Below are 24,777 nucleotides of genomic sequence, written 5' to 3'. Positions count from 1 at the left end.
ATTGCACGGAGTAGTGGCTTATGCCACATGGGGAAATGCCACCCTGCCGAGGTGGGGCAGGCCTCTACAAGACTCAGACTTTACCATCCACCCTAAGAGGAGCAGAGGGCATAGCCTTGTTAATGGCGTTGCGCGGCAAAAGAACCCCTCTGACTGTGAATCCTCAAAAGCTGGCAGAGCCCAGGCTGACGCAACTGGCCCAGTGGGCACCGTTTGAGATGGGGAGGTGTCATGATCGGGGTATGAGGGGTTAATGGGATCGGTGTATATGTTGATCTGCATGCCCCTACTTCAGCAGAATGGCCCCAGGTCTTAGATGTATTTCCCCAGCAGTCTGTGTTATATTACTATGTGTGTATAAATCATGTCGGGAGGGAAACGGTTAAACATATTGTGTATATGTGGATCTGCATTCCCCCACTTCAGCAGAATTAATTGCTATGTTATGTATTAACATGGAGAGAGGGGTTAACTGTGTAGTTGTCATAATGTAAACCCCATTGAACCATATCTCTGTATGTGTTTGTGCTACAAGGCTGAAATTTGGATATGCTTTCCTATGCAACGAACACAGGTTGCATACATATTGTAAATCTGATTTAATATATGGGAAATATAGTTATGAGTTATCGCTGTTTTTACTATAACTTTGGATAGGTTTGGAAGCTTGCCAAATGGCCGCTTTGTTTTTTTAATGTTATTTGCTTGATGTATTGTCTGTTCTGCTCATAGGAAATAAACTCATTCAGTTTACTATATCCTAGTCTTGTTCAATCTGGCCCGGTTATTAGATATATTGTCTGTTCTCTCGTGACACGTAAATTATTCTTGGTTTGGCAGCATAATTGAGGTGTGTGTGATAGTTTTGGGGGAATTATTGCTCATTTTTAGGGCAGTTCGAGGAGGTAAATGAGTCAGCTGGATGTTATCACCCCCTTTCACATACACAGTCACGTGCACAAGGGTAAGGGTATTTGTGACAACCTGCAACTAATTAAATATTATTTCCCCAGTTAGCTCCCAATAATACAGTATCTGTTGTATACTCTGCGATATCTTGTATTGCGGTTTTCACAGGCTGTCAGGCCTAAATATACATGCAATGTCATAAGACACTTTTTAGCTCTGGAGGAAACAATTCATTTGAAAGGGCCATAAGGCACAATGCTGGAAGGTGTCTTATGGAATAGCATCACTTAATAAATAGGAGCTTACATGCTTTCACTTTATTGCTACCCCAATATATGCTGAACCTTTAAAAAAGACAAATATTCTAAATAATGTCTTTAATCATTTTAACACCAAACAGACAGGAAACAACAAATAGCACCACAAAATATACGTCCATGATTTCATAAAATGACCATTCTTCTATGTTTATGTGTAGTTACAATATAATAGGATGTTGTTCTAATAACCATGCTTTATTTTAACAAATTTAAGGTAAAACAACTGACCTTTATTGCCTGTACGTTGCTTATCCATAGTATTAATTTTCTGTCATCAGGGTCATTGGAATGCTTTATAATGCCATGGTAGGCTTGTCTTAAATTTTTCAGTTCTATTATGACAGATGTAATCTATTGAAAAATAAGAAATTAACATTATTATCACAGGACTTTACTTTACATTTACGCATGTAATAAACTATGTGGAAAATGCTCCATCATCAATAGACATAAATAAATATTCATTCTTATTATAGGCTAAAGCTGCAAAATTCCAGGTGTTACTGAAATCCCTGCTCTCTGATTGGTTAAAATTTCGTGCATTATTCATTTAGTAATGCCCGGAATTTTTGCAGCTTGAAAGGTGTTTATTTCAATCTGTTTATTTCCAGCCAAGACAGGGCACGGGATTGGTCCATAGGTAGGAACAGCTCTAAGAAAGGGCAGGGGATTGGTCCATAGGAAGAAGCAGGCAGTGACTCCTCTCCCTCTCTCCATAACAGAGCCGACAGATTCAGTAAGGAGGGAGATAGAGAGTGTGTACTGTAGCTGCAAAGCAAGTGAGTGGCTCTCTGCAGTTTGTTTGTGGCTACAGTTTCTATGTGTGTGTTTGTCAGTCAGTGTGTCTGCAGCAGTGTGTGTGTCAGCAGCAGCAGCAGTGTTTGTGTGTGTGTGTCAGTAGCAGTGTTTGTGTGTGTGTCACTGTGGCAGCAGCAGCGTTTGTGTGTGTTTGTGTCAGTGCCAGCAGGAGCAGTGTGTGTATCAGTATGTCAGCAGCAGCAGCGTTTGTATGTGTCAGTGTGTCAGTAGCAGCAGCAGTGTTTGTGTCAGTGTGTCAGCAGCAGCGTGTGCCAGTAGCAGCGTTTGTGTGTTTGTATGTGTCAGTGTGGCAGCAACAGTGTGTGTCAGTGTATCAGCAGCAGCGTTTGTGTGTTTGTATGTGTCAGTGTGTCAGCAGCAGCAGTGTATGTCGGTGTCAGCAGCAGCAGTGTTTGTGTGTTTGTATGTGTCAGTGTGGCAGCAGCAGTGTGTGTGTCAGTGTGGCGGCAGCAGCGTTTGTATGTGTCAGTGTGTCAGCAGCAGCAGCGTGTGTATGTCAGTAGTAGCGTTTGTGTGTTTGTATGTGTCAGTGTGTCAGTAGCAGCAGCAGTGTTTGTGTCAGTGTGTCAGTGTGTCAGCAGCAGCATGTCAGTAGCAGCAGCAGTGTTTGTGTGTTTGTGTGTGTCACTATGGCAGCAGCGTTTGTGTGTGTTTGTCAGTGTGTCAGCAGCAGCAGCGTTTGTGGTGTGTGGTGTGCTGTATGTGAGTGTAGCAGCAGAGTTTGTATGTAGCAGCAGTTTGTTTTGTGTAGACCTATTGTGTTGTGTGTGGAGCTGCAGTGTATGTGTGTGTGTATCAGTAGCAGCGTTTGTGTGTGTGGTGTGCTGTTGTGTTTTATGGGTGTAGCAGCAGCAGAGTTTGCGTGTGTGTGTGTGTGTGTGTGTGTGTGTGTGTGTGTGTGTGTGTGTGTGTGTGTGTGTGTGTGTGTGTGTGTGTGTGTGTTTGTACACAGAGGGGGCGGCAGTGTGTGTATATAGAGAGCTGTAGTGTAAGTGTTTATAGAGGTGCTTTAATGTATTTACCATTTTATTTTAATAAAAAAAATCTATATAACTATACAAAAGTGTCTATTTATTAAAAAGCCTACATTTAGCCTATAATAATAATAATCCCCGAAAAACAGGGCATTACTGGCCAATAATGCCCTGGCTGGGTTAAAGTCCCTCGGCTTCGCTTCGGGTATTCAACTTTTCCATCTAGGGCATCATTGGCCAGTAATGCCCTGTTCTTCAGGGATTATTACTTAATTATTATTCGGTTGTGAAAATATCTGTTCTGCAAAAGCAGTTATTTATTGAACAAATATGATATGAAGTCAGACTTGAACAGGCACTTTAGTTAAAATGGTAATTGCCTGGTGATCCCTAGCATAAGGAGGGGCTTTAAGTGTCATGTTAGTTGTGTCCTGGAACGACGAGGAGACTATTAAAACAGTGGGTAAAGCAGGGACAAAATCTCCCATGGATGTCTGTCTGTGAATGAGGCTGCAGGGAGAGTCATTCTGCTCTCTCTTAGGCCGAGCTCATATACTCCGCTTGCTTGCGAGAGTGCAAGCTCCATGTGTGCTGTGCTGCTGTAGCACAGGAGATCTGTGCTCATAGTGTTGCCGGCGTCTGGGGGCATCACAAAGCTGGTTCGCCTTCATTGGCTGAACCAGGTCATGTGACGCTGACGTCACGGGCCGCCATCTGAGAAGACAAAATGTATTGTTTTCTCAAAACGCTGCTGCGTCAACACGCTACTTCACCGGCAGGCGCGCAGGCACTTGGCTAACTACTATAGCCAAGTACTGTATGTTGCCTGATGTGCACACACATGCAAGAGCACGCACGTAGCGACACCACCACTATAAGCTCGGCCTTAGTGTGTGTATGTGGGACTAAGGGTATGCATGAATGAGTAGTATATGTTTATGAGTGCATGCATTTATAAAAGCAGTGTGTATATTAGAAACGTGCAAAATTTTAATTGAGGTTTTGCGAAACATTTGCAATTCTGTGAATTTTCACATACACTGGCGACACACTTTATTCGAGCTCGGCTAGTCCCACGAATTCGGGTATACCCGGGTGTATTGAGGTTTGTGACTGTTTTCTGCCCAAGTGCATTGAGGTATTTTCCAGGCAGGGATTTAAGCATTTTATTCCCACTGGCTGCAATACTGCACAGTATATATATATATACTGCATTACAATTCATGAATTTATGCCATCTGGTAGACACGCAAAGCATTGCAGCCTATTAAATCCTAATCATTATCATTTAACAGATCAGCCGCCCGTCAGCCAGGCATGAACCCAGGCTGGGAAGGCAAACGCAACGGGGCTTGTCAGAGGTGAGGAGCGGCGCATTCCAGGTATCTGCCAGGTACATACTGGGTATTTGCTCGAATAAAGTGTGTCGGTGCAGTACAATTTAAAATGCGCAAAATGTCATTTTTTTTTAAATGTTGACAAATCTTTCCATTAATGGCATTATAAAACCAAGTTCATGTTTTGATCATGAGACCCCTTCCGCATTTTCCCCCCAGTTTTTGCAGATCACTATTATATATGTATGAGTCAACGCAATGGGACCCCCTACAGAGAGATTTCCAGCTGCCAAGTGATTCCACAGTCAGGATTCTGAGAGTTCCACCGGCAGCACAAACATTAAGTATAGCTATATATCTGTATGAACCTGTGTATATATGCATGAGATAAAGCATTATTAGAATTTGTGTGTCTGCTACTGTATGGCCATATAGTCGACACCTACGATCTGTTTTCACCTGTAGGCCCTTGATAGGCCAGTCCAACACTGGATGAAACAATAATAACTACATTGCTACATGACATGCGTATCAGAGAATCATTACTAAATGAAAAATGTTTTGTTAACCATCTTGGGTTCATAATATAAAGTTGACACATTTTACTGTATTAAAATAAAGTCCTTTTTACAATAACTAGTTAACTATTGTGGCAGGACAGCCTCGTGGCAGGATCCGAAAGACGCTAGACACGGTATGAAACTTTAACTATAGTGGTTTTAATTATCCACCAGCCAAATAACCGTCAGGGAACTATGGAAAAATAAAACGTGAAATAAATTCCTATTCCCGTTAGGGAAATTAACTCAACTTCTTCAGCCCTATCTACCGGGCAGCCAGCTAATCTGGTTATCCGCCCCAAAAACAAGTGCTCCACAAGTACAATAACAAACTCTTGTCTAAAATCCAGCAACAAACAGACTTTTAACATTGCAGAGTGTGCAATGGCTTCTCTGTTTGTAGGGGATTCCTATCCAAGGGTCTTTGTGTCGATCCTTCAATCCTTCAGGAATGCCGGTTCCGGGGAGCAGGCTGTGTCCAGCTTGTAGCAATCTTAGCAAGGTTGGGGTCCCAGCTGGGGAGAAGCCTCTCTACCCTCCTGGGGAAAAGCTAACTCCCTTTGTGCAGGCTACTTCATGCATTTTAAACCTTCAGGCTCTCAGGAGTCCTTGCTGCTTAGTTAGCTGCAGGTGCAGCAAGCTCACAGAAACTTAACCTTCTGCATACTGGAACCTATCCACTCTGCTAGATCTTTAGTCCATAAGGACAGTGACTCTGTCACATATCCTCCCCCCTCCCCTCCCCCAGCGTAAAATTGTCCTGTAGAGCGGCCCATGCACCATTCCCGTGCACCAGCATTTTAGTCGGAAACATCCGACGTCGCACCCTTTTCTTTCTGGACTTCCAATTGAAGAATGTTTCCTTTTGATTAATCAGGCCTTCTGTGCCTGCAGATTGGTACTTCGCTGTCTCTTTGTCTTGTGTCAGTTTGTCTCTCTCTTGTGAAGGAAGTAACTCTGCATCAACGATGATGGCCTTTGAACCTTCCTCCATCAGCATACCTTCAGCATTTGAGACTAGAGACCAGTCATTCACCACAAGTCCTATGGTTGGTTCCACATAATTTAGCTTTAGTATTTCAGCTTGGACGGGATTCTCATTAACCTCAAGTGCACCCCATGGTGCATCTCTATTAAAGTCGGCAGACTTGTTTTCATTTCTGGCAGAGTTATCATCACTCCAAATGCACTCCATGGGCATCATGCAGTAAGCAGCGGAAAGGCACCTCTCGCCCGTTTCCAACCCAAAAAGCCTACCCCTATTCAGTAAGGGGCGAGAAAGTGGCGAGAATAAAAAAAAACGCCAGTTTTGTTGGCGGTTTTTTTTTCTCCGCCAGTGGCGAGGCGAGAAGGCACTTTCCGCCTAAAATAGACACATTTTCTGCCACGCTGTATTCTAGTAGTGGCGAGTAGCTTAGCGGTGCTATTCGCCACTCTAGAATGGCGTTTTTATGGCGAATCAGCCACGCAAGAAAAAGTTGGCAAGTTGATGGTGAGAGGCTGCTGATGAGTGGCGGATCGGCACTTAGAAAATATTCTGGCCTTTATCCTGGCTGGGATTGATGCCGGGGGTCTCCTGAGCTGATACCATTAATACCAGCACCGGAGCCCCCCGGCATGCATCCGAGGCAGGAAAAATGCATTTAAAGACCACTTCATTACCTTAGCGGCTAACCACTAAGGCAATGAAGGGGTTAAACAGCCGTGCCAGGTTTATTGTCGGTAGCGGGGGTGGGTGAAGGGGGTATTTGGCCCTTGTTGTTTGTTTAGGGCTTGCGGGGGAGTTGCGGGTGTGCTTAACCCCTTCACGACCGTAGCAGTTAATACCGCTACGGTCATGAAGGGGTTAAACTCTCCCGCTACCCACCCGCAAGCCCTAAACAAACCACCGTTGGGGCTAATACCCCCTTCACCCACCCCCGCTACCCACAATAAAAAGAAAACACACACAACAGCCCCACACTAACTATATAGCAAACAGCCCAGTGCTACGTCCATATGACAAAACATAAATGGTAATAATTACAAGAAATGATGCTTCAGTGTAAATAATAATGCTAATGCTAATAATATTAAAATATGGTTTTCTAGTTAGGAATTTTGGCCAAAACATCATAAGCTTGCACACCAAATTGTCAAGGTAAACCATAATAAGTGCAAATCCTACACTACACTGCATTTGTTCCCTATACCTCTGTGTGAGGGGGAAGAACCATAATAGATTCATTACCTGCAGCAAGAGGAGAAGATCCACTTTTAAAAAGGGGGTGACGTGAGCTCTGGGGGAGGTGCCACAACCTCCATACAACTGATTCCAGTCAGAAATTAAATTAACATACACACCCAGCAAGCTAAAATGCGTTTGAGCTTGCTGGGTGTGTATGTTATATATATATATATATATATATATATATATATATATATATTAGAGAAAAAGAGAAAAGAAGCGCCCGATCCTTGTGTAAAATCAGATGAACAAAGTTTTAATATTTCATGGACAAGACAAATGCACACTTACAATTTGTCTGATAAAATAAAGCATGTTATGGGACCTGCCCATGCACCAACTGAGGACTCCTCGGTCTCTTCTTTGTGTGTGAGTGTCAGTATTGGCTCCAAAAAGGATGTTGCTGTCAGCTGCTGTCTCCAGGGGAGTAATCCTTAGTGTTTGTGAGCACTCAATCTCCACATGCAGCCGCCATTTAGCCTTTCTTCTCACACTTGAAACCGGAAAAAACTCTTCAGGCAAGTCCTTGCCTCCTCACACTGGTGCAGGGTGCTGCCCTGTCACTGTAGGCTCACAGCCAGATATCCCTACGCGTTTCTTCCGACTCTGCGGATTTCATCAGGGGATCATCTGATTTTACACAAGGATCGGGCGCTTCTTTTCTCTTTTTCTCTAATAGGTACTGTGGGAGTTCGGTGAGCCCAAGAAGAAGCAGCCTGGACCTTTTGCAAATCAACTTATCATGGACACATGTGGACTTAAGTATTTTTAATATTCACTGCATTTATGGGTTCATAATCGTGTATTGAATTTTTCATTGCTTATCACATGAACCCATTTTTTATATTTGCATTTTCTAGTTAAGTCCCAGTGACACTCAGTGTCATTTTTACCCACATCAATTGGCAATACCTTTTTATTGCTTTTTTTTATTTTTATTTTTATATGTTATGCACACTTCTTTTTTGCTTTTGTGTTTTTATCTAATAGTGACTTTTAGTTTTTCCTGCCAGAATACATTTAGTTATTTTCACACCACTGTTTATTGGGCATATTTGCCTGGTGCAATTTCTTGCCACATCTATCAGGGCTGCAGCAATTTAGGTGTAGTGTGTGAAGGGCGCTGTCTATAATTTCTGTCACATATATATATATATATATATATATATATACATGTAGAGGTATCTCTTTCTTCACTTGCTTTCAGTAACCATTTAACACCTCCAGCCATAAAACACATCCACACCGGGGGAAGGAACAGCACAGATAACATTCCAAGAGACACTGTTTTTAAGTTTACCTTTTGCTTCATTCATTGTAACATCGCCGGAAGAAGAGATCAGTGTATCTCGAAAGCTCGCACAAATAAAAGCATTTCGTTAGCCACAGAACGGTATCATCTATTTATTTTTTTATTTTTTTGATATATATATATATATATATATATATACAGTGGTCGACAAATCACCAAAAAATCTACTCGCCGAACAAAAAAATCTACTCGCCACCTAATACCACACGTGTGCTGCTTGGGCCAATAGGAGCTCGCCACGATGTTAAATCCACTCGCCTGGGGCGTGCAAATGTATAGGTTTGTCGAACACTGTATATATATATATATTCCCTTTGAGAAAGTCACCCGTTGAGTGACGAAACGCGTCAGGGAGCGTCATTACGTCAGACGCAGGGACATTGACGTCATCACCGCGCGCTGGGACTGACTGATCCGCGCGATTGCTGCAGAGGCTTCCAATCTCGGAGCTACTTTAGAGGACTCCAAAACAGGCAGAGAGGAGATCATCTACCCTGGACATTGATCGGGACGTCATCCTGGGACTGCAAAGACCAAGACACTGCAGTATCTGACCGGATGGTGGTGATTATATATCACAATATGCTTGTTATCATTGTACCTTTGTAAGTGCAATTCTTATCCCCCCTTTCCCCTCCCCCTCATTAAATTTTACAATTTTACGCTATGGGCGTGCGCTCTCTCTTCCCCCTTTTCTTATATATATATATATATATATATATATATATATATATATATATATATATATATATATATATATACATTAACAACACCTATACCCCCCTAACATACAGTATAGTAATGGGCACAATGACTATTATCCACAAATGGATAATAGTGCATGTGTCCATTTAAAATACATACAGAACAATAAATACATTAAATACATATAGCACTCACCCATGTCCGGCTGCCACGATGAAGGCCACCCTCATCTTCATCCTGCTAATGCCCCATCCGCTTCTGCAAAACAGACACAAGAATAAAAACATCCAATGTAATGTCCCCTAACCCCTTAATCACCATAGCAGTTATTAACCGCTACAGTCATTAAGGGGTTAACCCACCATCACCCACATACCATCCCCCACTACCCCCCACCTCCTGAGGCCTAACCACCCTCACCCACTACCCACAAGGGAGGCCTACCACATACCCATGGGGCCAATACCCCCTCCCCCACCCCAACACATACAGTACAATAATGTGCCAAATAACTATTATCCAGATAGGGATAATACATTATTTGGCCATTATTTAACACATTAACTAGCATAGTAAAATAAAGAAAATTCTACTGACCTCATCAATAAGAAGGCCCCGTCACCAGCATCATCCTTGTGGTCCGTTGCCAAAATAATACATAGCCAATACATTGCAATGACATTCACATATCACTGCACCCCTTAATCACCTTATCGGGTACTAACCGCAAAGGTAATTAAGGGGTTAAGCCATCCTGGCCACATACCCACCCTTCACACATTCCTTTGTACAGTGGCTTCATCATGAAAAAATAATATAAAATTAAAAGAAACAAAATATATATATATATATATACACACATGATGAACCAATATACAAATAAATGTGTCAGGGTTAACAAAAACATGCTCCAACAAAAATACCACTTATCCATAACATTCTCAATGAAATACAATGCGATTTCCTAAACAAATCAAATGTACTGTAATCATCCAATCTAAAGCATCAAATGCCAATCCAAAGCCTCAAATGCCACTTAAAACATTGCATTTACATTGTATGCATGCTGCATAAAATGTAAGCTACATGTAGACGCTGCAAATCAATGTTAACAATACAATATTTCAAATAAAATAGCATTATATCAAAAGAAGTACACAATGTAATCCAATAAAGTCACCATCAATCAATTAGCTCTAAACGAATCATGATCTCTCCCTCAGCATCCTTCAATTCACAGACCTCTCTGCTGTGAGCATGGACCTCATGGCGTGAGAGTTCCAGCTCTGTGCTGGGGATGTGTATCTCTTTTTATTTTGTCATGAGGTTTTCAACGTCTTTCTGGGACAACTCATAATACAGTTTCCAGTCAGTACTTGTTTTCTCTGATTCACTCGGCTTTCTGTATATGACGGTAGCGGTATCCTTTGTCAACTCAAGGTCAGTCAAATGTGAAGCTTCTTCCTTCCAGCTTTGGTTCTCCATTTTTACTGTCTCTATATCAGTCAGGGCCTTCTCATACTGTACGTCTTCTTTAATTTACGTAACTCTGTGTTTAGACATTGGCACTCTTGGCGAGAGTGTTCCAGCTCTATTTTAAGAGCGTGAACCTCATTTTGTGAGACATTAAATTCTGTATGGCAATTGTGAACCACTTGCAGAGTCTCCTCATTTTCCTGTTTCAGGTTAGCAATCATGTGATCAGACCTGCTCTGTTTTTCAACCATGGCAGCCACTGCAAGCGTTCGCCCTCTTCAGACTATTCTTCACCTCCTCCAAATCACCCCGTAAGAGACGCTCTGTGTTCTGCAAAGCAGCATGCTCAAGTAAGGCTGGGTGTATACTCCTCTGTAACTCTGCGTTAACCACCTATATCTTGGCGTTAGCTTCTCATTCTTTACCCAAGCTTTCCCGCAGGACTTTCTAATCATGGTAGGCAGTTTGGAGTGCAGCATTTAAGGCATCTTGATTCTCGATCAAGGATTTAGCTTTCCTTCGCTCCTCCTTTCCCTTTGCTGCTGTTCCTGTGACGATTCCGGCCATCCCTCCGGTCTCCAGCACATCTCAGCGTCTTTCCGACGCATGTTGTCCTGCCCTCGCAGGCTCAAATGGTTCAGTTACTTCCTCCTGCTCACACCACATTGCTTGCTTTCGTTGCTGTGGGGTACAGTATTCCTCATGCTGCTCCTGTTGCCACTGTTTATACTTGAGGATGTGGGGGGACACTTCTTCTATGTGACCTGGCACCTAACAGGCCCAGCACACTGAATCCCCTCGAAAGTCACTTGGTTTCCCTTTAGCCAGCATGGCTCCAAAGTCCTGTGCATTGACTCCAAGGTTATGGGGTCCTGCGCTCTAGAACGTCACTTCTGCAGCCTTCATCTGTGTGTGCGACTCTCCTCCTGGGGCCACGCAAGTGTCGTCATCATCACCCTCATCATCGTCATTGTATGGCCTGAAGGGACCCTGTTTTGTATGATTACGTACATTACAAAATAAATTTGACGTCGGCCATTTTAAAATCCATTTTTTTAGGTTTTTTTTTCTCACACCCGACAGGGCAGACTTTATACAACACACGTGAGTTGTACTTGCTTTACAATGTTTGAACCTTCTTGGTTCTTCTTAGGGCAACATCTTTACAAAAATCAATTGTTACTTTCTCCAACCCCATCAGGGTAAACTTAACACTCAATACTTTGTTTATGGCGTTTGCTTTACACCGCACAACAATCCTTTCATACCCGATGGGGCAAACTTTACACGGAGCACTTGCTAGCAAATTCACTTGCTTCAGCAAAATAGACATTTTGTTTTTTGGTTTTCCGCTTGGGTTCATGAACTTAACTCATCTTCATCTACTGAACCCCAGAGGTGTAGCATCCCACTTCTGACACCACATGTGGCAGGATGGCCCCACGGCAGGGTCAGTAAGATGCTAGACATGGTATGAAACTTTCACTATAGTGGTTTTATTATCCACCAGCCAAATAATCATCAGGGTAATATCCCTTTAAGGCAAAATAAAACATAAAATAAATTCCTATTCCCGTTAAGGAAACTAACTCAACTTCTTCAGCCCTATCTACCGGGCAGCCAGCTAATCTGGTTATCCACCCCAAAAACAAGTGCTCCACAAGTACAATAACAAACTCTTGTCTAAAATCCAGCAACAAACAGACTTTTAACATTGCAGAGTGTTATTTATGGCTTATCTGATTGTAGGGGATTCCTATCCCAGGGTCTTTGTGTTGATCCTTCAATCTTTCAGGAACACCGGTTCCGGGGAGCAGGCTGTGTCCAGCTTGTAGCAATCTTTTACCCAGGGTTGGGGTCCCAGCTGGGAGAAGCCTCTCTACCCTTCTGGGGAAAAGCTAACTCCCTTTGTGCAGGCTACTTCCTGCCTTTTAAACCTTCAGTCTCTCAGGAGTCCTTCCTGCTTAATTAGCTGCAGGTAAAGCAAGCTCACAGAGAGAAACTTAACCTCATGCATACTGGAACCTATCCACTCTGCTAGCTGTTTAGTCCATAAGGACAGTGACTCTGTTACACTATTTCAAGTGTCTCCTATTTCATTATCTGTAAATCTGCTGGTTTTTAGATTTAAAAAAAATATTGTAATGTTTTTGTGAGAGATTTTTCATGTCCAGTGGCACGTTCGCAAATGGCAAAAGTCCAATATTTGCCAGTTTCATGAACTTGTGCAAACATTCAACACCTCTACTTTCCTTCCCTAATGCTATGTTTTATTTTACCTTATTTAACTTTGTTCTCTTTTCTTAACCCAAAAATCGATCACACTATAAAATTAAAGTATTATTAGACCCCAAAAGATTTAAGGTTGCATAGGGGATTATATTAGAATTGCACCATACTGTAATTATCATCTAGTCTAAAAGTCCTGATACGGTGCATCACCATGTACATTTGTGTTGATCTTACATCACGTATTTTTTTGCTCAAGGCAACTATTCTCCAATTGCATACAAAAAGCATATCAATGCATTGCTACTCCCTCCCCAGATAATATTAAAACTGTTTGTTCATATCAATACTTACCTGGTTTTCTCTTTTGTGGCAGTTCGCTTTCAAGTTGATGTGCTCATTGAGTAGTTTTTCCACATGTTTCCTGCTCTCTTGACTCAGCGTTTTGGCATCCTTAAGCTCATAAGAAACAAAGAGACATCTTTTTGTTTTTGCTTTGCATATTTTCATCATCACATGCTTTGGGCGTTGCGTAATATATTGTGGGGTGGTTATCAATATTATATTATACTGTATGAATGCTGTGTATTCATTTAGATGTTAATCTGTCCATGCTTAAAATGTAAGATACTCCTCAGAACTGCAATTATAAATGGAGTACACATATAAATTAAAAAGGTGAAGCTCAAACGTATCATCAATGTGCTAAGCCACAGTACAGCACTGCTCGAAAAATCCATACCCTACATACTGTAGTGCTGACGAGTATTCTAAAACAAATCTGGGGCAATCACCAACAAGACCCAGGTACATACATGCTAGATACATGCTGGGTACATGCTGCAACATTTCAGTGACATTTCTGAAGACAGACTAATGGCCCTTCGGATCAAACGGAATGGGACTGCCAGTGACCCCTGCTGTGTTAATCCGATGGGCCATTCATCTCTGCAGAAATGTCACTGAAATGTTGCAGCATGTACCCAGCATGTACCTGGGTCTTGTTGGTGATAGCCCCAGATTTTCCAAGGCAAGTTTAAGGCAAGTTTTAGAATACTCGTCTGCGCTCCTGTACAATACTGAAGAAGCCAATGATATTGCACCAATAAATGCATCAATGTCGTAAAAATATCCCATTAAATGGCACCCAGCAGTGTGTCATCTTAAACGTCTCACATTTGTTTCAATGGCACCACTTAAAATCTTGCATTAAATTCATCGCCAGCTTTGACACAGATCTTCACATTGATGGGTGCAATAATGTTGTCTGTGTCTGTACACATTATTGGTAAAAGGCAAAATCAATACCAGCACTTCAAGACATATTCAAAATTACTTTAACACACAGTTTGAGAGCTCTGTCCAGGAACTGCATCTTCAGAGCAAAAAAATTAGCAATTTTAGCATATTCTTAGCCCTATACTACTTCCCTCACTGACATAACACTTCAGGATTTATTTATTAAAATGTCCCAGCATAAAAACTGGGGCAAAACGGAGTGCGCCAGATCAAATTAAAATCTCCAATTGACTATAGAATTCCCTTTCCTTGATAAATATTGTGCTGTTTTTGCACGGGTTTCGCATCCAAATGATTTTAACAAATAGACAGCATAGTGCCACTGTCCATTTTACCCATTCACAGACAATATTACAAATTTAACACTCAAGTAAGCCACATACAATCAAATATGTAAATTCAAATGAAAGTGATTGGGATTTGTTGGATTTGAAATGTCATCTGTAGTGCTGTCTGGAAGAGTCTGAGTTTGAGTAGTGTTTGCAGAGCCCAGTCTAAATGTGCACTTCTCATTTCTGCTTATTTGGAAGACTGTTCTGTTCCTGGTTATTCATAGTTGGGAGTTTACTGTAATACCTTCTGCTGTGTGTAACACAGAAATTTTCCTGCTTCAATGTGGACAAAATAAGATCAAACAATATATAATGATGTCATATTTTTGGATTGAATTGCAATCCTTGAGATGTAATAAAGCAGTAGCTGAATGGTGAGCACGCTGCCTTTGAAGTGTATGAACCCGCTTTGAAGTCCAGTATCGGCTCTCTTTGTGATCTTGGTAAGTCACTTTATCTATGCATTATTGTTCTTGCAACAATCTATATACATCACTGTGGGGTAGATCCACAAAGTTCTGTTAAATCAAGGCAACTAACGTCACATTACCTAAATAAATAATAGACATTAGCTTCCCTGACTTTAACGGAGATCCAAAAAGCTAAATATATGCATAAACCACAGTCGTTAGAGCCCTCACTTGCATGCTGCTAATGTGGCATTATCCAGCTAATGTTGGGATAAGACGCCAGTAACTATCATGCAGCAGCTATATTCTAAACGTACAAATGCTATGGCATAGAAGGGGTTAACAGCCCCCTTTAACTCCCCAGGTGGCCTAATCTAGTGGTTAAAATGGCTAATGGCCAACATAAACCTAAAATGCACTAACACCCCAAGCAACAACAACAGCTCAAAAAAATACCATTATAAATGTCAAAAATATTTGCCTTACTCCATCCTGCATGACGTGCCTCCATCTTTAAGGCGCTGTGCCCCCACAACAATGGCTTTGTTTATTGCTAAGGCAATATAGGAAGCCAAAGTGCCCGTTGCAGAACCCTGGACAAGGCCCAAAAATGTTCTGCAACCTGGCGTTAGGTGAAAACATGATCTAAAATAACATTGCTTTATCCCCGCGTTAACTTTAACAACCTGCTCTGGATATGCGTTGAGGTGGTCCACATATCATTAACACTAACAACCATTAAAGTTAACAGCAGACTGTCTTAGCATTAAGACAGCATTAACGGTGCATTAGAAAGCTTTGAAAATCACTATTAGCACTTATCAAGATATTAAATTAACGGCTCGTTAAGTCCATGGAGATCTGTGGCTGTAGCCCGGGTGTATGCAATCACCGTAATGTAAAAAAAATATATATATATATTTATTTCTATATTTGTTTCTTGTTTTATATATTTATATATATATATACAGTATATATATTATTATTATTATTGAGGACACATCTTTAAACAAGGATTTTAACGTTAAATGTAATAGCTGCACACTACATACGATACTTAGATACTTCAGGTACATAATTATTGTCAGGACAGTTTTAAATATAAGCAATTATTTTGGCTTTTGCTCTTACCTCCAGTTCCTTTAAGATTGCCACCAGATATTTCACTACTTGATCTTTTTCCTGATCTAATCTTACATTGCTTTTAAGAAGACCTCAAAATAAAGACCAAATGACAAGTTATGAATGGCATGGATTATCGTTATAAATTTTATCTGTGTTGCCAACATTGTACATACTTTCACAACAATCATACAAGCAGTGTAGTGGTACTACAGTACTTCATAAGTCACCTTACTGGGGCTCATGGTATCCTATAGAATATCTATGCTTAGTATATACTGTATGGGCCAAAATAAGGAAAAAAGACTTCATGTCCTGAAGCAAGGGACATAAAGTACTGTACAAAGAGAATTTGAATGGTGCAGCTTTATATGGACCCAGCTTAACGTAAAGCCAGTAATATGTTTATATATTTGTCCTTTTTCACATGAATAAGAGACCAGTACATTTTTCAAAGCTACGTACACATTTTTGTCATCTGCAAAGAACTTCCATAACGATCAATCAAAATACTGTGCACAATAATAAATCTATACAATTCTTTTTTCACCCTTATGACATACAGTAATTTTTTTAAATACTCCAAAAATTGTGCCCCGGAGAAAGTTTGATTGAAATAATTTGTTTTGCTGTGTTTTTCAAAAAAGGATCATTTAAGGTTTTTCAAAAATGCTTTGTAATATAGCTCGATCACCAAAAATTTTGAAACAGCTGAAGTATTTCATTTTCAATTAGGTAGAACACTTATTAGGTCTTAAAAAATCCGTGCATAATGTATATTCTGTAATGCAGTATTTGTTTCAATTGAGACTACATTTACCAAGCTTTTAAAATGATGTTAAACTGTAACACTGATACGTTTTATGTTTATTGTCATTTGTAAATGATGCTTCACATGATGTTAATTAGAAGTGCATACAACTGCTTCCCTGACATTCTCATCCATTGAGCTCTTTGGGGCAGTGTCTCCTATAGCCATATGTTCTCATTTACCTATTGCACATTGTTTGTAATGTAAAGTATTTACCTCCTATTGTAGTGTTGTAAAGCACTGTGTACATGATTGGCGCTATATAAATAAAATAATACAGTACAAAGGGCAGGAGAGAGAGTAGGAGGTTTGTAAATGACTGCAAAATAAATTACAGATACAGTACAATGAAGTTCAACCACCAAACATCTTTTCTACTATTTTCTAAATGTTTCATAATTTGTTTTGTTTTTTTCTTTTCAAATATGTCCCTAATAGAAAACACATCTTAGTAACAAAATACCACTGTACACATATTACAGTACACTTGAAGAAGAAACCTGTGACGGCCAAAATCCCAGTACTGTTCTCCAATCTCCTCTATGAAAAACTCTCAAGTTGGTCCCATAAAATGTATCACAACCTGCAATCAATCTACATGTCTCCTCCAGTACCCATACAGCTTTATCAATTTATAATAGTATTCGCAGCATCTAAGTGAGCAAAGTATAATTTTACTGTGCCCTATTTAGTTATTCACAAAATGAAGATACATTATGGTCTAATGAAAACTTGATGATTCTAATAAGGAAAAGGCTGCATTCTGACAAGGTCATTATAGACCTGAAGAAGTCCTCATAGTGTTCAATTGAAAAAGTGTTACCATTAAATAATCGGTGCATCAAGCTCCAGTGAACCGCAGGTTGCCAGTAAATTAGACTTATTTTTTGTCAAGTTTTTTTGCCAATGATCTGATTTTATTTAACCAGATTTAGCCTGGTGGCCACATTGTTCTCCTGTATTGTATTTTGGTCCAGGAATTTTAAAATTCAGTTTACCAGCAACTGGGGGGTGGGTGTAGAGAGGCTGAGATCATAGTTGTTGAGCCCCATTAGACCCCCTTGATCTACTAGGGTACAAGAAGAATACTGTATACTGTATAAAATTAAAAAAACTTGAGTCGCATGGATTGCTGACCCAACAGATCAGTATTACAGAATTTCAATATTGGTGTCTATATATGGTGTCTGTATATACTTACATTCTAGTTTTCTCAGTAAATCTGCCAAATGTTGATAACATGCAACAATGATTTCAGTGTGTCCTGTATTCAATTCTGATCTTTTACTAGGAAGAAAAAAAAATTCTGAAGTACTGAAAAACAAACTAAATCAGCATTGCTGTTTCCAATAACCATTTAGTAATTAACAGATACACAAGATCTTAAGTGTTACAACACGATTTTATTTTCTATTATCCATCCTATAAAAATAAAATAAAAAACTTCTCACTACCAAAGCTAGATAATGAATAATTTGGTACAGTTTAGTTAGTGCTACTTTGTTGATTATTTGTAACGTGCCAGCTCTGGCAAGGTTTATGCTGTAAACCCATCTTTTTGTCTATAACAGTACATTTTAGACTTAATCACCGAGTAGAAAAGTGTTGCAACAGTGTTTGTCTCCAAGATATCGTACTGTACAGTACTTTTCTTCTAATTTTATAAAGATGTGAAATGCTGCTTTAACAGTTTGTTGTCCGCTATATTTTAAAAATAGCTAACTTTAATGTTTAACTGATAAATTATTTATTGTGTCATCTTTTATAGGGATATAAAATGTTTGTTTCAACATTGTATCCATCTAATTCTATATTTTAGTTTCATCGAGTGGGCTAAAAAAATAAATGCTTCTATCTATTATTTGATATGATGGCGTAGTTACCTAATGACTGTGTGTATGTATGTATGTATGTATATATGTATGCCTATCTTGTCCATGTTGCTCCATTTTCAGAATATGTACAGTATGTACTGTATGTATGTATATATGTGTGTGTATATATATATATATATATATACAGTGGTTGACAAATCACCAAAAAATCTACTCGCCACACAAAAAAATCTACTCGCCACCTAGTACCAAACGTGTGCTGCTTGGGCCAATATTTACTCGCCCGGGGGTTAAATCCACTCGCCCGGGGCGAGCAAATGTATAGGTTTGTCGAACACTGTATATATATGTGTGTGTGTGTGTGTGTGTGTGTGTGTATGTGTGTGTATATATATATATATATATATATACTGTATATATATATATATATATATATATATATATATATATATATGAAAAAAGAAAGAAAGAAAACCAGCGCTCAGTAAAAAGGAACAATAAAAAATGTGTCTATGCTCAAATAAAAATGCAAACGAACTAGGCAAATCAGAAAAATATAAAAAAGTGGAATGGCAGCTCAACAAGGAATAACTAGTTCCTAAAATACATAATACCCTCTTTGAGAAAGCCCAAGTACTGGGTGAAACGCGTTAGAGGTGCAGGGGTATGCTTCCCCTCCTCTTTTTATCTATGCGACAATAAAGGATTTCGTCTACAGCACAGTCCAGCTTCAGCATTTTTTCTTCCTGCATCGTGGTGCCCGCTGATTTGCCTCTCCTCACCGGAACAGGCGTTTTCTACATTGTCCACTACATCAGCAAAGGAGCACACAGAATCGGCCTTCATATGTGAGTACAATCGCTGCCCCATGAGAGCTGCCCCAGGCACATAGGTTCATTTAGTTCAGAGAGACTGGAGAGGTCTTGGGGGGGTTCTAGGACTTCCCCCTTACAACTCTGCATATCTCTGCTAGACCTTATGCCATCTAGGGGTTAAAATGCCCACAGCCTCAAGCATGCATTATCACACCCTGTGATCCGGTTCAAGTGCAGTAAGACATATCTATTTTTATTCAAAAAGTGGGTTAATACCAAGCTCTGTAGCACTGGCTGATTGGGGGCCTTTACCCCAATATTTTTGTCCTAAAATACATAAAGCAAAACAACAAATGTGAGCGCACAATCCTAAAGATAAATAATAACAATTTAATAAATTATTTATGATATAAACAAATAAAAGTGACCATATATATATATAGTAAATGAGCGAGGCAAACTAAATCAGAACAAATACAAATATAAAAGAGGGTAAATTGCTGCAGCAATGTTGATGATCGAGGGGATGATCGAGGGGACCCCAAGAAACAAGTCCAACAAGTCCAAAGTCTTTAGTCCTTAGATGTAAAGACTTAAACACCTTCCTAAGAAGAAATGAATAAACGACTCCAATATCAGTTGTACTGCTCAAGCAATTCCAATGTGATAGATGGTAATATCAGACTCCTTAACACAGTGCCTCGATGTAAGCCAAACAGATCCTTGCGCAGTGTGTGCGTCTGTTAGCTGATAGCCTTGTGTGGGGAGTGATTGGAAGCCCAGATGTATTGCACTAAGGGGAGTACCTGATAAATCGGCGTTGGGACCCGCGCATCTCACAACAACACTCACGGGGTGTTTAACGGGTATATCTCCCAGCTCGATCAGGCAGACTCAACCCGGACAAGTGCTATGATGGAAATTCTCATAAGGACAACCGCAGCAGCAAGCAGTTAGAATCACTTTTCAATCGGAGGTAATCAGGCAGTAGCGCTACTCAACAGAACAGCTGACTTAGTCTCAGGGGTTCCTCCCATAACTCCGCCCTCAACGTGATGATGCACCCAACGCGTTTCATCAGTGATTAACCGACTTCATCAGGGGTTGTCCTGGGGGGGCTAGATTAATATTTATAGCCCATATCGGTGACGCACACTGCCGCAGTTGGGTGCATCATCTTGTTGAGGGCGGAGTTACCACCCCCCCCCCATGCTTTTCTTGTAGTTGTAGTAGCCGGCGGAAATATTCATTATTAAGCAGGGCCTGTCTTTGCTGCCGGCATTCATGTTCCAGGATGCAGGGATATTACTCTTCCGTGTGCCTCCCAAACATCATAAGGGGGATTTGCTGATGCATCTCGTTTATGGAAACACATAAGAGACATCCTCATCACCAAAGAGCTTGAATGGACAGTCTTTTATGAGGCCAGGTTCATTAAAGACAGAACACATTTTGCCCTCCATTCTGGCACTTTCAGGTATATTCTTCACACTGATCTCTGGAGGCGCTATAGCGTCAATATTCTCTTAATATGCTAGAACCACCATTGGTAGTCATACAGGTGGGGCAGACTTCAAATGCAGAGCTCGTAGCTCTCGCTGGTGTCTGCAGACTTTGAATTTTTTTATTTTTGCTTAGTGGCCATTTAAAAAACCCATGGAGTTTTTTCTTTTTTTTTCTTTTAGCACACATGGTGTATTAGACAGAATCAATACCTTGTGTGGGTCACAGTCTCTAGAAGTCCCCCCAGTAAACTGTGGCATTTGTAACTTTATCCAGCGCAGTGTAGCTTTTCTACTGCCTGATTCTATAGCGCTTTATTTCTGGTCACCTCTGCACGTGGTTTTACTGCTTTTAATCCTATTATTCAAGCTGTTGCATGAACTGTTACAAACAAAAGCACAAAAAAATTCCCTGACGTTCTCTGTGAACCCTTTGAAATTCAAGGGCCACCTCTCATCCCAACTTCTGACACCATTAGTATGAGATGTGTGTAGAGGTTTTATAACAGGAGAAGTTTTTACAGATAAAATAAAGCAGGCTTTTATTTGCCACAACGTTCAGAACATAAAACAGACAGCATATCCCTATCAACAGGTTGGGGGAGGGGGGGGGATAAGCCCCTTATCAATATCAAAAATACATCACAGGTCAGTTACTTTCAGCGGTCTGGAAATACTTAAGCAGACTTCCCTACATAGCGGTCCATTGTGTGTCTGGAACCAGAGAGAAGCAGCTCCTCTCTGATCTCTCAAACAGGATGTTTCCCTGGACTAGAGATCTCCCTGCAGTCAATGTTGCAGGGAGTTTGGAGGAGCAGTCAGCTGAGCAGGTTAATTAGCACAGTCTGCTCTGAATTAACCTGCTCAATGCTGGAGTCCAGCTCTCTACACAGGTTTACCTGTACAACTACTTGAACAGGGAAGGCTCCCTGTTACAGATGTACATTTAATATCGCACTTATTTTCACATTTATTTATATACAGTAGATATTCTATATTTTTGTCTATCTTTATACACAGTTACTCAAGCACTTTATACACTATTTAGTAGGATTTGTGGCATCTCTCTCTCTCTCTCTCTCTCTCTCTCTCTCTCTCTCTCTCTCTCTCTCTCTCTCTCTCGTCAAATTGAAGACAACCCAGTTTACATTTAAGACACCTTTTGCCACCTTTTTATGTAAACAGGTAATAGCATACTGTAGTGCCGACGAGTATTCTAAAACTTATCTGGGGCTATCACCAACAAGACACAGGAACATGCTGGGTACATGCTGCAACATTTCAGTGACATTTCTGCATACAGACTAATGGCCCATCGGAATAACACAGCGGGGCCCCTGGCAGTCCCATTCAAACTGAAAGGCTAGTTTTAGAATACTCGTCGGCGCACCTATATATATATCTATATATATATCTACATGCACACATGCATGTACAGTTGTGTGAAAAAGAAAGTACACCCTCTTTGAATTCTATGGTTTTACAAATCAGGACATAATAACAATCATCTGTTCCTTAGCAGGTCTAAAAATTAGGTAAATACAACCTCAGATGAACAACACATGACATATTACACTGTGTCATGATTTATTTAACACAAATAAAGCCAAAATGGAGACGCTATGTGTGAAAAACTAAGTACACCCTTACTGCATCCATAGGAATTAAGATGTTAAGTAGCAGACAGGTGCTGCTAATCAAATGCCCTTGATTAATTGATCATCAGCAAGTGTGACCACCTCTATAAAAGCCAAAGTTTTAGCAGTTTGCTGGTCTGGAGCATTCAGGTGTGTGTTAACACAATGCCAAGGAGGAAAGACATCAGCAATGATCTTAGAGAAGCAATTGTTGCTGCCCATCAATCTGGGAAGGGTTATAACGCCATTTCCAAACAATTTAAAGTCCATCCTTCTACAGTGAGAAACATTATTCAAAAGTGGAAAACATTCAAGAAAGTTGCCAATCTTCCCAGGAGTGGACATCCCAGCAAATTCACCCCAAGGTCAGACCGTGCAATGCTCTGAGAAATTGCAAAAAAAACAAGAGTTACATCTCAGACTCTACAGGCCTCAGTTAGCATGTTAAATGTTAAAGTTCATGACAGTACAATTAGAAAAAGACCGAACAAGTATGGTTTGTTTGGAAGGGTTGCTAGGAGAAAGCCTATTCTCTCTAAAAAGAACATGTCAGCATGGCTTAGGTTTGCAAAGTTGCATCTGAACAAACCACAAGACGTCTGGAACAATGTCCTTTGGACAGACAAGACCAAAGTGGAGATGTTTGGCCATAAGGCACCGCGCCACGTTTGGCGAAAACCAAACACAACATATCAGCACAAACACCTCATACCAACTGTCAAGCACGGTGGTGGAGGGGTGATGATTTGGGGTTGTTTTTGCAGCCACAGGACCTGGGAACTTTGCAGTCATTGAGTCGACCATGAACTCCTCTGTATACCAAAGTATTCTAGAGTCAAATGTGAGGCCATCTGTCCAACAGCTAAAGCTTGGCCGAAATTGGGTCATGCAACAGGACAATGATCCAAAGCCCACCAGCAAATCTACAACAGAATGAATGAAAAAGCAAAGAATCAAGATGTTGCAATGGCCCAGTCAAAATCCAGACCTCAACCCGAATGAAATGCTGTGGTGGGACCTTAAGAGAGCTGTGCATAAACAAATGCCTGCAAACCGAACTGAAGCAACGTTGTAAAGAAGAGTGGGCCAAAATTCCTCCACAATAATGTGAGAGACTGATAAAGTCATACAGAAAACGATTGCTTCAAGTTATAGCTGCTAAAGGTGGTTCTACAAGGTATTGAATCATAAGGTGTACTTAGTTTTTCACACATGGATTCTCTATTTTGGCTTTATTTTTGTTAAATAAATCATGACAGTGTAATATGTCATGTGTTGTTGTTCATCTGAGTTTGTATTTATGTAATTTTAAGGCCTGCTAAGGAACAGATGATTGTTATTATGTCCTGATATGTAAAACCATAGAATTCAAAGAGGGTGTACTTTCTTTTTCACACAACTGTATATATACTGTAGTGCCGGCAGTTATTCTAACACAAACCAGTGGCAATCGCCAAAAAGACCCAGGTACATGCTGGGTACATGCTGGGTCTAGTTTAAGGAAATACATTTTGTATATTTTCACTTTTTTTGGTTATTTTACACCATTCACTTTAATATTTCAATGTCATGGGAATATAGGTGTGCTCACCACAAACCGGACTGGACCGCGAGGCTGAGGTGGGGATACAGGAAAACCACCGCCCTACAGCCGCGTGAGCGGGTCCGGTTAGCAGAGTCGTGTAGATAGCCTGGTTCGGGACAGGAGAGTGTAGATTGGTAGAGGTACTTGCCAGATCCGGGGTTGGAGAGATCAAGAGTAGTCGGTGTCCAAAGCCAAAGTCGAGGAGAGGAGAAGGTAGAAGTCCGTAGGGCGAGCCGAGGTTCGAGGGTGCCAGAGATCGGGAGTCCAGGTTCAAGATAGAGTCTGTGACGGAAGACAAGAGCAGACTGCGAAGTAGCTTGTAGCAAGCACAACTAGAGACTGACTATGCTCAGCAATCAGCTCTGGGCTGGTAGCACTATATACTGACAGAAGCCAATGAGAACCTCCAGCGGTGATGTCAGATGAAGGAGGAGCGCTGATAGGCTGAGGCAGGATGCAGGACAGGTGGGAATGGAACAAGTGCATTGGCGGCAGTGGAGATGGACATGGTAGCGCGCGCGACGGAAGGGGCGGGTTGAGTTCGCCGGGAGGAAAAGCAGG

The 24,777-nt window shown here is 40.8% G+C and overlaps 1 protein-coding gene across 3 annotated transcripts in view; it reads right to left on the bottom strand.

The window, feature by feature from the left end:
* Nucleotides 1–24,777, bottom strand: part of LOC142496976 (uncharacterized) — a 168,505-nt gene that overhangs the window by 29,381 nt on the left and 114,347 nt on the right. For 2 of the 3 annotated variants that reach the window (XM_075604135.1, XM_075604153.1), the window contains 4 exons: nt 18,044–18,129; nt 16,041–16,123; nt 13,223–13,327; nt 1,458–1,580 (listed from right to left, as the gene is read on the bottom strand). In XM_075604135.1, coding sequence (XP_075460250.1) covers nt 1,458–1,580; nt 13,223–13,327; nt 16,041–16,123; nt 18,044–18,129 — 397 coding nt within the window. The remainder of the gene's footprint in view (nt 1–1,457; nt 1,581–13,222; nt 13,328–16,040; nt 16,124–18,043; nt 18,130–24,777) is intronic. The other variant, XM_075604145.1, reaches the window with a different exon arrangement.

This window comes from Ascaphus truei, chromosome 1, assembly GCF_040206685.1.
Source record: "Ascaphus truei isolate aAscTru1 chromosome 1, aAscTru1.hap1, whole genome shotgun sequence".
Taxonomy (NCBI): Eukaryota; Metazoa; Chordata; class Amphibia; order Anura; family Ascaphidae; genus Ascaphus; species Ascaphus truei.
The sequence above is the reverse complement of the archived record's forward strand: the minus strand, read 5'-3'. Positions and strand labels throughout refer to the sequence as shown.